This window comes from Gymnoscopelus braueri (assembly GCF_963280865.1).
Source record: "Gymnoscopelus braueri genome assembly, chromosome: 22".
NCBI lineage: Eukaryota > Metazoa > Chordata > Actinopteri > Myctophiformes > Myctophidae > Gymnoscopelus > Gymnoscopelus braueri.
In genome coordinates this window covers 25,134,541-25,147,679 of record NC_137624.1, presented here as the reverse complement: position 1 = coordinate 25,147,679, position 13,139 = coordinate 25,134,541, and the positions used below count along the sequence as shown (strand labels likewise).

Genomic DNA, 13,139 nt, shown 5'->3' with positions numbered 1-13,139 from the left:
TTCTATTGAGAAATATGTAGACCCTGGTGTCTGGTAAGGCACCTACTGGTTGACAGGTATCCCTGCCTGAAGCTCAGAAGTGCAATAACTCCCCTGACCAAGCTGGGATTCCATCTTGGAAGAGCAGTAGAGTATTTTGGTCTCCCACGTGGGAAACGCGGGTTCAAATCCCATGTAGGACATTAAACTCATGGATTTGCTGCTTTAATTTGAAGGGGGAAAAAATCACTGCTGTTAGGCCATTTGTTTTCTTGCTTGAATCACATCCTTGTCAGTTTCTCTTTCTTTGTCTAGTCTCAATATCCAGGAAAAGAAAACGGTTGTTCCCATGCTCATGTAACTATGGGTTGAAATGTAATCCTTTGAGAAAGTCAGTCTTTATCGCAGTTAACCGTAGGCTGAATCTGGCTAGTTCATGGGCAAAGATTAATCCTTATCCTAGAAGAAGTGACATTTGGTGATACCATTACCTAACTACCTGAAAGGTTCAATTTAATCCATGTTTATCCCATTTTTGTAACGATACCTTTCAAGATGGGAACCCCTTTTGGGGTTCTTGTTGCTATGTACAGTATATAGCAACATTTTTTTTTTTTTAATTTTTGAATAAATATTTGAAGTTTTTCAGAAAACTTGGGTCAGGATTTAGAAGGCTTTTTAGAATCGGCCTCAGGTCTAAATTGGTTATGGAACCAGCCCCTAGACAACAAATTATGCTATTGTACAATACTCATTTGTTTTTCTGAGGTTTAGCCTATACTCTTATCAGAGTCCCCTCAGTAATGTAAATCATGTACATAACACACATGCATACAAAATGTATTAACATGCATTTCTTTTCAAGATGAAGTCCATAATCGGATACTATTCAGCCCGGAAATATTTATTCAGTCCTCGTAGAAGGCAGTTGTGCTAATCATTTCCTTCGCATCCTTCAGAATGATGGCAAATACATGGGAAATGGAGTTATAATAATACAAATCACACCCAGTGCGAAGTGAGTGGTGTTATTTAAGGTCATCACAGTGATGGAAGCTCACTTAAGTGCGTGGTGCTATTTATAGGTTATTATGCGTCATCATCCGTCTCGCTAGCCAATCACAGTACTGAGCAAAGGGTGTGAATAGAGTCAGCCAATCACAGTACAGCGAAAGACAAATTTTCACGTCGGTCTTTTCACGACGGTCCCAAACCCACTTATAGGAGCGGCTACACCGCTCAAAAATAAATAATTAAATGCACCTTTTTGTTTTTCAAGACGGGAGAAACCATGTTCCGTTGCTGATAGTAGGCCTTATACATGTTGGGGCAGTGTATGCTTCCTCAGTGGATTAGGGATGGGTATTGGCAAGAATCTCACGATACGATACGTATCACGATACTTGGGTATATATGATATGACGACCTGGAGTATCGATACAGTATCGTGAAATAAAATATCGTGAATCGTGATATATCGCGAAATCGATAATATTGCCCATCCCTACAGTGGATCTGTGCATGTGAAAGTGTATTTGTGTTTGTGTGATTTACGTGTACGGATTACATTTAGGCAACGCACTTTTCATCACTTACAGGGCTTTCACAGGACGAGCATAGGGAGACTGTGCTATTGGTATCGATTGAGAGTGGCTTGCCGGCCGCTTGCCAGACTCGTTGAGCCCTGGTGTCGTGGTGAGCGCTGCGCATCGCCACTGTCTGCCACTGCACTCAAAGTTCAAACAAATTATATTTTGACCCCCCCCGGCCGCTGACCTTTCAACGCACAGCGCACATAGCTAAGAGAGAGCGGACAGAACTGAACAGACCAACTTTGCGAATTCACGCACAAAACTGTGTGTGTGAATTCCCTGAGTTGTACAGTCAAACATTCTGGACTTGCCCATGACAAATTAAACCATACACTCTGAACTTTTCAAAACTTTTTTTTATGCAAAAACTAAACCGAAGCTGGCAAACATATTTGTGAAACTATCTGAAAATAAACTAAACTGAAAAAAGAAGACGTATAACCTTGCCCAGGACACATTCAGTAGGCATAGTCATTTTGTCAGACGGAATTTGAGTGGTGGATGATATGATAGATCATGGATGATAGCGCAGTGGTATTTTTACTCCATAGGTCTGATAGTTTAACACTAAAATGACATTATCACCAAATGCCTCATTTGACAAATCCTAAGCCTTCAAGTTAAGCCATGGAATTGTGTCCTCTCAATGTAGGTGTCATGTTGCGTAAGGGTTGACATTGCTCATGAATGTTGTGAAACAGATGGATAGCAGCTCATTGTCCCAGACCCCCAGACCTCAGCAGGTCACCAGATGCCTCTTGCACGTAATTGTCCATCAGTCTGTATTTCTCTAGCCTAGCACTCTTTTTTCACTCTCGCTTTTTCTTCATTCTATTTCTCTGTCCTACCCATTTGTCTCAGCGGTCATTATATTCCAAACTATTAACGACCCTATAGGGTTGCAGTATAATCAGTGGTGGTTTTGCTGGCGTTTTTGGAGCTGTAGTCAAGATGACAAGAGTGCTTTTGTTATCTTCAGTTAATATTTAAGGTATTTTAGTTTTTTTTTGTGTATTAATTAATGAAGTGCTGATCTTATTTGTACCCTCAGTCAGATATCCCTTTCTACTTTAACATCCTCTAGAAACAATACAACACCCTTTTGAAGACCTGTTCTCTAGACTGTTGTTACAGCTGAAGAGGTGTCAGTGTTTAGTATTGACCGTATTAACCATGTTGACATGGCAGCCATTTTTGCTTTTATGTCATACTCACGGGGGTGGGAATCCCCAGCCGTTGGGGTGAAGATGTAAGGTGCCCCAGTTACATGTGTGACAACAGCTGAGCAGGGCACACAATCGAGCTTCTGGTCAGACCTTTGTTTTCCTAAGTTAGTGGTTGTCCAAGTAGGGTCCTTGAGGGGGTTCCAGGGGGTAAGCAAAATAAGGAACAGTTTAATTTCGCAATTTTATAGAGTAGAAGTTAGCCCAGCGACGGAATGTATAAGATTGACTATTCAGATCATAGATTTCACACTCACCACTGTTATCTCCCCACCTACATTTAGACAGAATTCTGAACAATCTTCTCTTGTGGGGTACCTGGCACAAGGTATTTTCAAATGGGGGTCCATGACCTAATAATGCATATCAATTTGGGGTTCCTTGACATGAAAATGATTTAAAAGTGAGAGCCACTATCCTAAATTAATTATCCTTCACTCCCTTTTCTTGTATTGTATACTCACCATATTTATTTTAATTTTAAGTGAATGGACACGATTGTGTTAAAATATCACAAAACAAAAGAGAAAACGAAACAAATCACAGATGCGTACATATTCAAGCAGGTAAATTACTCAGGAAAAATACAAGTGGATGAGAATGTAAGAAAAACAAACGGTGTCACAGCATGTCCAGTAGGTCTGTTCTACACAGATCTTCTTGCGAAGATTGCAGAGATGTTTAAAGCCTTCCTACAGTTCAAATGAGTCAGGTTTTGCCGCTCTCTTATAAGGGTATAATTGTGACTGCAGTGTAGAACTGGAAACGAGGGGATAGTGCAGGAAATGAAAAGCAGACATCGTGGGGGCATGGCCAGGTGGATGCTCAGTTATTAAATTGCCCTTTTATTAAAGTTTTGGAGTCAGTCATTTCTCTGATAGGAGGGATCCCTGCCGCTGTGCTGACGAATTGAAGTAAAGCAGCATTGATTGTTGTTGACTGTGTGACGTTACCTTTCCTGGGGGGATGTAAATATGAGGACTACATTACCCTAGGGGAGGCTATTGTTGAATCAATTTGGTTTAGCAACATCTATGCTATATGGAATGGTAAAATCAATACTGCATATCAATGTGTCACATAAAAGCATACCAAATTGCTGACTATTGCATATCACTAATTTATATCCACAAATTTCACATTTATCCCATCAACCATGCTTCATGTTATTCGCTTTTCTCCATTGTCATGTGTTTGCAGATTTTAGTGTGCTGTATATGTTGGTCTGTTATACTGATGTGTTGTTGCTCTCTTTATGTTTCAGAAGCTCTCCAGAGACCAGACTTTGAACCCCAAGGTCTGACAGAAGCAGCCCGCTGGAACTCTAAAGAGAATCTGTTGGCTGGTCCCAGTGAGAATGACCCCAACCTCTTTGTTGCCCTCTACGACTTTGTGGCCAGCGGTGACAACACCCTCAGCATCACAAAAGGTTTGTCCTTTAAGGATATGTGTTTTGACTAGACTTAACTGACAAATGTGAAGGGCAGATGTAAAACAAAAAAAACTACTTGAAGGGCAGAACAAAAAAAAAACATCTTCGCTAGGCAGTGGAAAACATTTCCAGAAAGACAGGTGACTGTTTTAACTTTATTTGGATGCTCTCCACCAGTACTTTTCACTTTGGGTTTTAATGGCTTGTCTTTTCAAATGAACGAAAGGCTTTGATCTGAAACCACAGCTGATAATGAGACATCTAGGAAATCACAAGGCAGTGGAAAACATTTCCAGAAAGACGATGACTGTTTAAGCTTTATTTGGATTCTGTTCACCTTGTAGGCGCTTTGTCTGTAATGAGGTGGTTGGCTTCGTTCGCTGCAGTCAAGTGCTGATGTCAGTTGGTCATGATATGCACTGTAATGTTAATTTGTATAAATATAACATGTTACGATTTACCGCGTTTAACCCCTACCACTCCCAAGTGTACATGTTTACAGAACTATGCCCAATCCCTAGTTTGGTCTCAGCAGCAGCATATAAGTTATAGTTTATGTAGGCCTAGCTTGTCTTTGCTCAGAAAGGGCAAGATGAAAGCTATTGCAAATTATAGTAACCGTTGGGACGACTTGTTATGATGCCCTAAGTGTAAGATGTAATGATGTTTGCATTTGCTAAAAAGACTTCTCTGGTGTCCGAAGAGGTGAAGATATACAGTATCAATGTTGACAGAGTTAAAATATGGTTTTGCATTGTTCATGTCAATGTCAATTTGTCTAGGGCTTAATTTGTTGAATCAAATAAGTTAACTTTGTGGGTATTCTATATTTACGTGTTCATTCTATTATACGTAAATAAGTTAAATGACCTTTTCGTTTTTTTTTATTATCTTTTCGTTTTTTTATCCATCAAGTAATTTGTTTATTTTTTTTTGTACAAGTTAAATGTTTTCAAATTTTAATCAAAATTAAGATTTTCAAATAGATCAAGATTCCCCCCCCCTCAATTTTTTCTTCCAAAACATTATTGTTTTTTCAAAACGGTAATCAGTGGTCTAAGACTCCCTAAAATGGGGATTAGCATCGGTCTGGCGCTAGCCTTCGGTTGAGATGGGATTTGTTGCAGGTGTTTATAAGCATGACGAGCCTGATTGGAAATCCACATATTTGCTTTCCGTCCTGTCGCATCCCCCGTTTATCACTGCCTCTGTGACTCTCACTTCCTGACCATGGGCTCACACATGAGTTCTTTCCACTGAAGCAACTGGAAAACAACACTGCAGAGAGAGCACACAGACAAACAGAGGAAGGAAGGAGAGCACACATACTCTGGAATAAGCAAGGAAATGCAGTCTTCAAAGCAATTATGCATTTAATTTTTTTTATTTCCAGTGCCATTACTGCAGAGCTGGCGAATATTACAATATAAGACTGGATCATGATTACAATTCATAATTATTTTGCCATTATTAATTATATATACAGTATGCCGAAATGCTATTTTCTTTGTGCTGCAAAAAAAAAACTTACTTTATTAGTTGCATTACATTTTAGTAAGTACTTATGCCTGTTCACAGATATTTATTAATTAATACTAGCTGATTATTTGTTTATTTTGCGGTATGTCAGTATATTTCAAACAGGACTACGCCTATTACTTATTAACTCCGCTGATGTGTCCGGAACACATTATGGTGCCATGGTGTCGTATCCAATCTAAACCAACCTCACACACAAGCAGTGATGTCAGTGGGCCTAGCTGACACCATGACCAGTGGAAAACAAAAGCCCCAGCCAGCGTCCCCAATCTGAGTAAACATGACATTAGATACAGTGGATTCCTGCAATGTCTGACTTAAAAAACACACTGAGCGCTTTGGCCATAACCACTTAAACCCTATATACTTTGTTGACCGGAGTCCCCTGGGGGTCTATACTAGGCCCCCTCCTTTTTCTTCCCTCTGCTCCGAATTTCTTCACTGAAATTAGCTGATCTGCAAGGTCACAACATGTCGCAATGCGATACTTTGTGAGCTTGTCGATCTGCTATTCTAGCAGAACGTTCGCCCCCAGAATAGGGATGCTAGGGTTCATGTGGTTAGATTCCTTTACAGTGGCAATTTTATGTCCACCTCATCAAAACAAAGCATTTGGATGCTTCTCACTACTAGTTGTAGAAATACTTTGTCTAGGTCCTAGCAGCTAGAAATAACACTCAACCAGTGTGATGAGATGGTTATACTAAAGGATATTTTCGGTCCGGCTGGCTGAAGCCGTTGGAAAATGCTCTACACACCTTTGACCGCATGTATAACTATTACTGTGCCAACCGTGTCTTTACAATATTCGCCTTTTGGGACCTTCCATGCATTTGGCATAGCAACTTCCTTGTTTGTGCAGGCAGTCAGGGACTACTCTCTTGTAGAAATTATTCTGGTAGAGAAATTGTAATGAATAAATAAAAGAAAATTGAATAATTATATCTATGATGTATCCATACTGTATGTGGTAACTGTTTTATAAAAGCAATTAGCCCTGCGATTCCATGGTTTACAGTGACTCTAAAACGCCGTTGGGGTTTTAGTCCGGCCCCTTAGCTATTCTAAAATCACTGTAAACCACATTCTCACTGCCCTATTATCAGTCTAATGCTTTGTCCCATCGTATTCCCAAACCAGGAGAGAAGCTACGTGTGCTGGGATACAACCACAACGGCGAATGGTGTGAGGCACAGACCAAGAATGGCCAGGGTTGGGTGCCCTCCAACTACATCACCCCTGTCAACAGCCTAGAGAAGCACAGTTGGTACCATGGACCTGTGTCGCGCAACGCAGCCGAGTATCTGCTCAGCTCCGGCATCAACGGAAGCTTCCTGGTCCGCGAGAGTGAGAGCAGTCCCGGCCAGAGGTCCATCTCCCTGCGCTATGAGGGGAGGGTCTACCACTACAGAATTAACACGGCTTCTGATAGCAAGGTAGGCATCGGGGTGTCAGGAGAGTAACAGATGGTGTGGAAGTGCAATTGTCTACACCACCGGTTCTCAACGTGGGGTCCAACGTGGACCTTTTTTAAGCCTTTTCCAGAACTAACAGACAGATGCCTATAGCAGAGCTCTCCACCACCTAAACTAACACTACTTTACCCCCTCTGTGGAAAAAGCTTATATTTTTTTCCTTTAACAAATTGAAGCACAGGTCTGGATTTGGTTAGAGTGCTACAAAGTCCCCAAACGTTACAATAACATCCCTGACTCGAGCTTGCACTTTCATAAACACAACTACACACTGACTGCATAACGTCTAATTTATAGATGGTGGTACAACGTAAGATTCACAAAGAAATCCAATAAAAAGTTGACCCCCCCCCTCCCCCTCACCAGGCCAGGCCATGTCACTGTCTGCTTAGAGCTGCCGACCTGGCTGTGTCATTGCTGTATCTGTACTGTAGAGACGTGAGATGGCTTAAGGAACGACAGGCATGACAGGAATGCCGCTAACCACTACTATCCTGCACATAATGGCCAGTAGACACAAGGCCAGACCAGAAGGCGAGCCCCGACGCTGACACTGATATTGACTCAGGCCATCTACACAGACACGTATGCATGAAAACACAGACACACACAGAAAGGCGGGCAGACACACGCACACTTGACCACTTCAGCCTATATACTTTTTGTACATTTTGGAAAAATAAGAAAATGAAATTGTGGGGAAAGATTTACATTTTGGAAACGTTTCACCTATAATGCCATGCCCTAAAGAGGGAAGCCATGTTAAACGTGGTTAATGCTGACACATTTTCATAGAAAGGAATACCAGCACTCACAAGTCTTATCCCCCCAGCAGCAGCTCATACAACAGACGTTTCGGCCCACCGGCCTTCCTCAGCGTAATGCTGACACATGCCTGAAGAAACAGACAGACACACACACACACACACACACACACACACACACACACACATACATCACGCAGCGACGTATGATGACACAGACCTCACAGCGTATTACAGTACTGTTGCCTACAGATTTCCATTGTCAGGAGTCTGGTATGTCTGACTTTTTCAGTCAGTACTACCTCTCCTGTGTTCAGCACTTCCAGTTCTCACCCATGAACCTCCCCAACTCACTACCACACTGACTGGGTGATTAACAATAACTGTGATTACTCAAGCCCCTTGTCGATGAAACCAACAGGAGCAGAATGGGCCTCATTATAAGCGATGAAAATGGCAGATCAAAAAACCCAAGTCGCATCATGGCTCGTTCTGAGCTTGTAGATATGCAATTTTTGTAGTTTATAGTTTGGTAAGTGGCTAAAGTGCCCATGAGGGTTAGTTAGCGTAAGAGTTTTGGATTATGATAGATCAATAAAATCCTCTTTAGATTTTTTTCTCCCCTTACAGTCAAAGTAACTCTTTCTGTACTGCTAAAGAGCCCTTTCATGAGTGACAAAATGACCTGTATGTGTTCAGTGTGAAGCAGGCTATGCATGGAGCAGAGTGGAGAATGAGTAATTGAGGGTGTTATGTAAGACCTGGACAATGGAAAAGACTGTCCAGTCAGTCCTGACCAATATCCCCCCATGCAACAAACGGCCTGACAAATGCCTTTCTCATGCTCATTCTGCCTTGTGAGGGATCTGTGATCCTAATAAGAAAATATTCAGTCTGTAAAATAAGACTAGCACTGAAATGGCAAGCACCGTATTAGAAATAATCTAAAAGTAACTTTTGAATTCTTAAAGCTGCAATCCATAACTATTATGTGTGAATAACAATGATAATCAGTGGTTCTCAAAGTGGGGTCCAGGGACCCCCGGGGGTCCTTGAGGGGGTTCCAAATGGATCCTTACAGGTCTTTAACTCTGTGCAAAGGAAGCCAAATGGACCCTTATTGGTCCATTTGGTTCCATTTTCACGCTCTCAGAGTTATGGGGTCCTTGTAAGAGAACCACTGTGTTATTTGAACCAATCTGTATGGTAGAGTATGTTAAAACAATATAAATTAAACACAACTGTGGTGGTTGGAGTTGGTCTCCCTGCTCTTCTTTTGACACATGTAGATTCTGCACCCAGGTTCAAATCCCCGGTAGGACATGAAAGTTACGGATTGCAGTTTTAACCCTTTTGAAAAATCACTAGATTTGAGAGATACGAGCGTATACGGTATCTGCATTGTTTAGTTCTAATTCACAAACTAGAATGAATGCTATTTTCATATGTGAACTTTGACTACAGACACAAACTCAAACTTAGCAAGTGCAGATGAGCTGACTTAAGGTCATTGTAATTAGCTATTAAAGTTAGATAGACAGAGACATCTCCTGGCTATTTATAGTCGAGAGTCAAACAGAGGGTAATCTGCTGTGCTTGTCAAATCAGTTATTAAAACGTGTGACATTTCTAATAAGACATGGACTCATCAAAGGTCATGTATATTTCCTCCAGCTGTATGTGTCATCAGAGAGCCGTTTCAACACGCTGGCAGAGCTGGTGCATCACCACTCCACGGTGGCCGATGGACTCATCACCACTCTACACTATCCAGCTCCTAAGCGCAATAAGCCCACCATCTATGGCGTGTCGCCCAACTACGACAAATGGGAGATGGAGCGCACCGACATCACCATGAAGCACAAGCTGGGAGGGGGCCAGTACGGGGAAGTTTACGAGGGCGTCTGGAAGAAGTACAGTCTAACAGTGGCTGTCAAGACACTTAAGGTATGGAGTAGAGCAGCAACTGTCGATTATCTTCTAAGTGATTACTTTTTCGATTAATCGAAAGTTTTGTAGATCTGCTATTTTTGGTAAAACATTTTATAGGATATGAATGGAATCATTTAGCTCGATTAACTGTTGCAACCCTTGCCAGTTTTGACCTGAGGCCGATTCAAAAAATGCCAGGTTTCTGAAAAACATATGTTGCTATATAGTATATAGCTTAAATCTAAAAGTGTGTGTGTGTGTGTGTGTGTGTGTGTGCGCCTGTACAGTAGGTTTAATGCTTGCTTGCTTGCTTGGCTGTGTGGTTTTCATTATACCGCCACCTGATGGTGCAGCGATGCAACTGCTGGCAACTTATCTTGTGGGAGACACTTGGACTGCAGTTGACTCTGTGCTCTTCTTTCATTCTGTTAAGGAGGACACGATGGAAGTGGAGGAGTTTCTCAAAGAGGCTGCTGTCATGAAAGAGATTAAACACCCTAACCTGGTTCAGCTACTGGGTATGTTAGCCACCCCGTCCATCACATGACTTACTCCCTCGAAATGCCTTTATCAGCACTGAAATCTATGCATTGGGTGTATTTCATCAATAAAGGTGAGGCATTACGGTATGCCTAGTCTCTCAAGGCAGACAACTCTTCGCCGTTCAGACCGGAAGGGTGGGGTTACCAATTATGACGCTGTGTTCATGATCATGTATTTTAAGATATCATATTTAAAAATATGTGTTTGCATTTACATTTCTGCTAAGCCTTAAAGTCGATAGGCTTTGACTAGTTTGATTTACTGTAGGCTTTATTTACATGACTGCAAATGCGAAATGAAGTGGTGGGGGACACACTTCTGCTTTATTTTCTTTGCATTTTGGCACTCTCCGATGTACACATTGTTGGGCGGAATCATTTGAAAATTGTGTGAGCCCCAGCAGTCTGTCTTGAGAGACTACAGAATGTGACTCTAGCGTTGTGTATTGTGTTTTTTGCTAGGGGTGTGCACGCGAGAGCCACCGTTCTACATCATCACAGAGTTCATGACGCATGGCAACCTGCTCGACTATCTGAGGGAGTGCAACAGAGAGGAAGTCAACGCAGTGGTGCTTCTCTACATGGCAACGCAGATCTCCTCTGCCATGGAATACTTGGAGAGGAAGAACTTCATTCACAGGTATGCGGAACTACAGCAGTGTCTGACTTTACTTTGGCCCATGTTCAAAAAGCAAGAAATTGTTTTTTGGGGGGTTCCAAGGCCTTATTTTATACTTAATCGCCACTTTATTAATGATATACTACACAAGTGCTCTTACTTCCCAAAGCTTGATGCTGTAGCTGTTGAGGCCCTGGCCTCCTGTTCAGGCACTTAACTGTGTGTGTGTGTGTGTGTGTGTGTGTGTGTGTGATCTCACAAACCGCGGGACCAATCATGCCAAACTTTAAACACACTGTCCGCAGTTCCTCCACTCATTTTTCTTTTGTATGCATGTAACTTTCATACATTTTATATTGGATGTCAATGGTCAGCTCTGATTGGGCTGAAACCTTGTCCAAGATGTGTCATAGTCGACTGATGTCATAAATGACTTCACAGGCTGATTTCACAGGCTGGCCACATGAAATCCGAGATCCGATTCCACATTGTAGCCAATGCCGTTCTTCTCTTTACCTGTCCCTCCTTCCATACTCCCTCTTTCTCTCCATTCTGTCCAGCTCCTTTTCTCACAGCTCACAGACAGAAAGCCATCTTTTGTCACACAGACATACTGAAATGTATCATAGTCAAGGCTGTGTTGCAAGATAGCTAGTGTTTGTTCTGGCATGTTTAATGAGGTCCTCTCTAGAGGCAATGATGATTTATGTCTTTTTATATTTGCCAATCTTCGTCCAAATTGTCAAGCCTGTCGAGACTCAGCCCATTACTCTGCTCTACACACAACACAAGTGGAATGCTAACTCTACAATGGATGTTGTGATAAAACACTATTGATTATTGACGCTACACCATACACCCACCCATTGAACCATATTTTATTTTATTATAACTCTATTATCTATTTGACCTAGCATAATCTCAAAACACAATGATTAATTTGTCGCATGAAAACATGGTGGATCATGACAAAAAATAATCTGAATTGCACATTATGTCCTTAAATAACTGGATTCTGCTGTATGTCATCTCTGCTCCAGGGACTTGGCCGCTCGCAATTGTCTGGTAGGGGAGAACCACCTGGTGAAGGTAGCTGACTTTGGTCTGAGCAGACTGATGACTGGAGACACCTACACAGCCCACGCTGGAGCCAAGTTCCCCATCAAATGGACTGCTCCAGAAAGTCTGGCCTATAACAAGTTTTCTATTAAGTCAGATGTCTGGGGTGAGCATGCTGAATCTCACTTATAGCAGCCATCACGTACAAACTTTAATGTATATATCGTCGCTGTCTGCCAGAGACCTTGTATTTCCCCCTTTTATGTTTTTTCATAAAATGATTGCCCTGTTTATACTTTGTCGTATGACAGTGTAATGCAAAAATAAATCTGTGTTTTATAAATATATATAACCAATGAAATGTATGAACAAGAGCATGTGACTAATGACTACATTGGATCCATTAGAACACAGGTTCTTTGTTCCAATTCTAGAAAAATCGGTTTTGGACCTGAGTATTCTACCCGACAGCGACAATATATAGATATGCCTAGTTTGTCTTTGTCAGCAGAGAAGTCCCTTTCATATTGCTTCCTGCAGAAGATAAATGAATTATGTCTTGGAAAACATGGCACAAAATCCCCTCCGCTATGGTGTTTTCTTAAATTTGCATAAATCCATTTTACAATGCCATTACAATTGGTTAATGTCACTGTCATTCATTATTGTGTTGTGTAAACTTGTGAAGTTAAACCTCTAACTAAGTCTTTTTGACATCTCCAGCATTTGGTGTGCTGCTTTGGGAGATTGCTACCTACGGCATGTCTCCTTACCCTGGCATCGACCTGTCCCAAGTCTATGAGCTGCTGGAGAAAGACTATCGTATGGACCGGCCAGAAGGCTGCCCTGAGAAGGTCTATGAACTCATGAGGGCCTGTGAGTTGAAGAAATCATAAATCATCTCTATATCCACTTGATTGATAAGATCAAAATAAGATGCCGTAGGACTCTAGTGATAGTTCACAGAGGGGAAGGTTTCTATT

General features: G+C 41.6%; 1 protein-coding gene across 2 annotated transcripts in view; it reads left to right on the top strand.

Annotated features, from left to right (window-relative positions):
* Positions 1 to 13,139, top strand: part of abl1 (c-abl oncogene 1, non-receptor tyrosine kinase) — a 41,793-nt gene that overhangs the window by 23,756 nt on the left and 4,898 nt on the right. For both annotated transcript variants that reach the window (XM_080420110.1, XM_080420109.1), the window contains exons 2-8: positions 4,059 to 4,223; positions 6,906 to 7,201; positions 9,679 to 9,951; positions 10,370 to 10,454; positions 10,941 to 11,118; positions 12,138 to 12,322; positions 12,880 to 13,032. In XM_080420110.1, the coding sequence (XP_080276236.1) occupies positions 4,059 to 4,223; positions 6,906 to 7,201; positions 9,679 to 9,951; positions 10,370 to 10,454; positions 10,941 to 11,118; positions 12,138 to 12,322; positions 12,880 to 13,032 (1,335 nt within the window). The remainder of the gene's footprint in view (positions 1 to 4,058; positions 4,224 to 6,905; positions 7,202 to 9,678; positions 9,952 to 10,369; positions 10,455 to 10,940; positions 11,119 to 12,137; positions 12,323 to 12,879; positions 13,033 to 13,139) is intronic.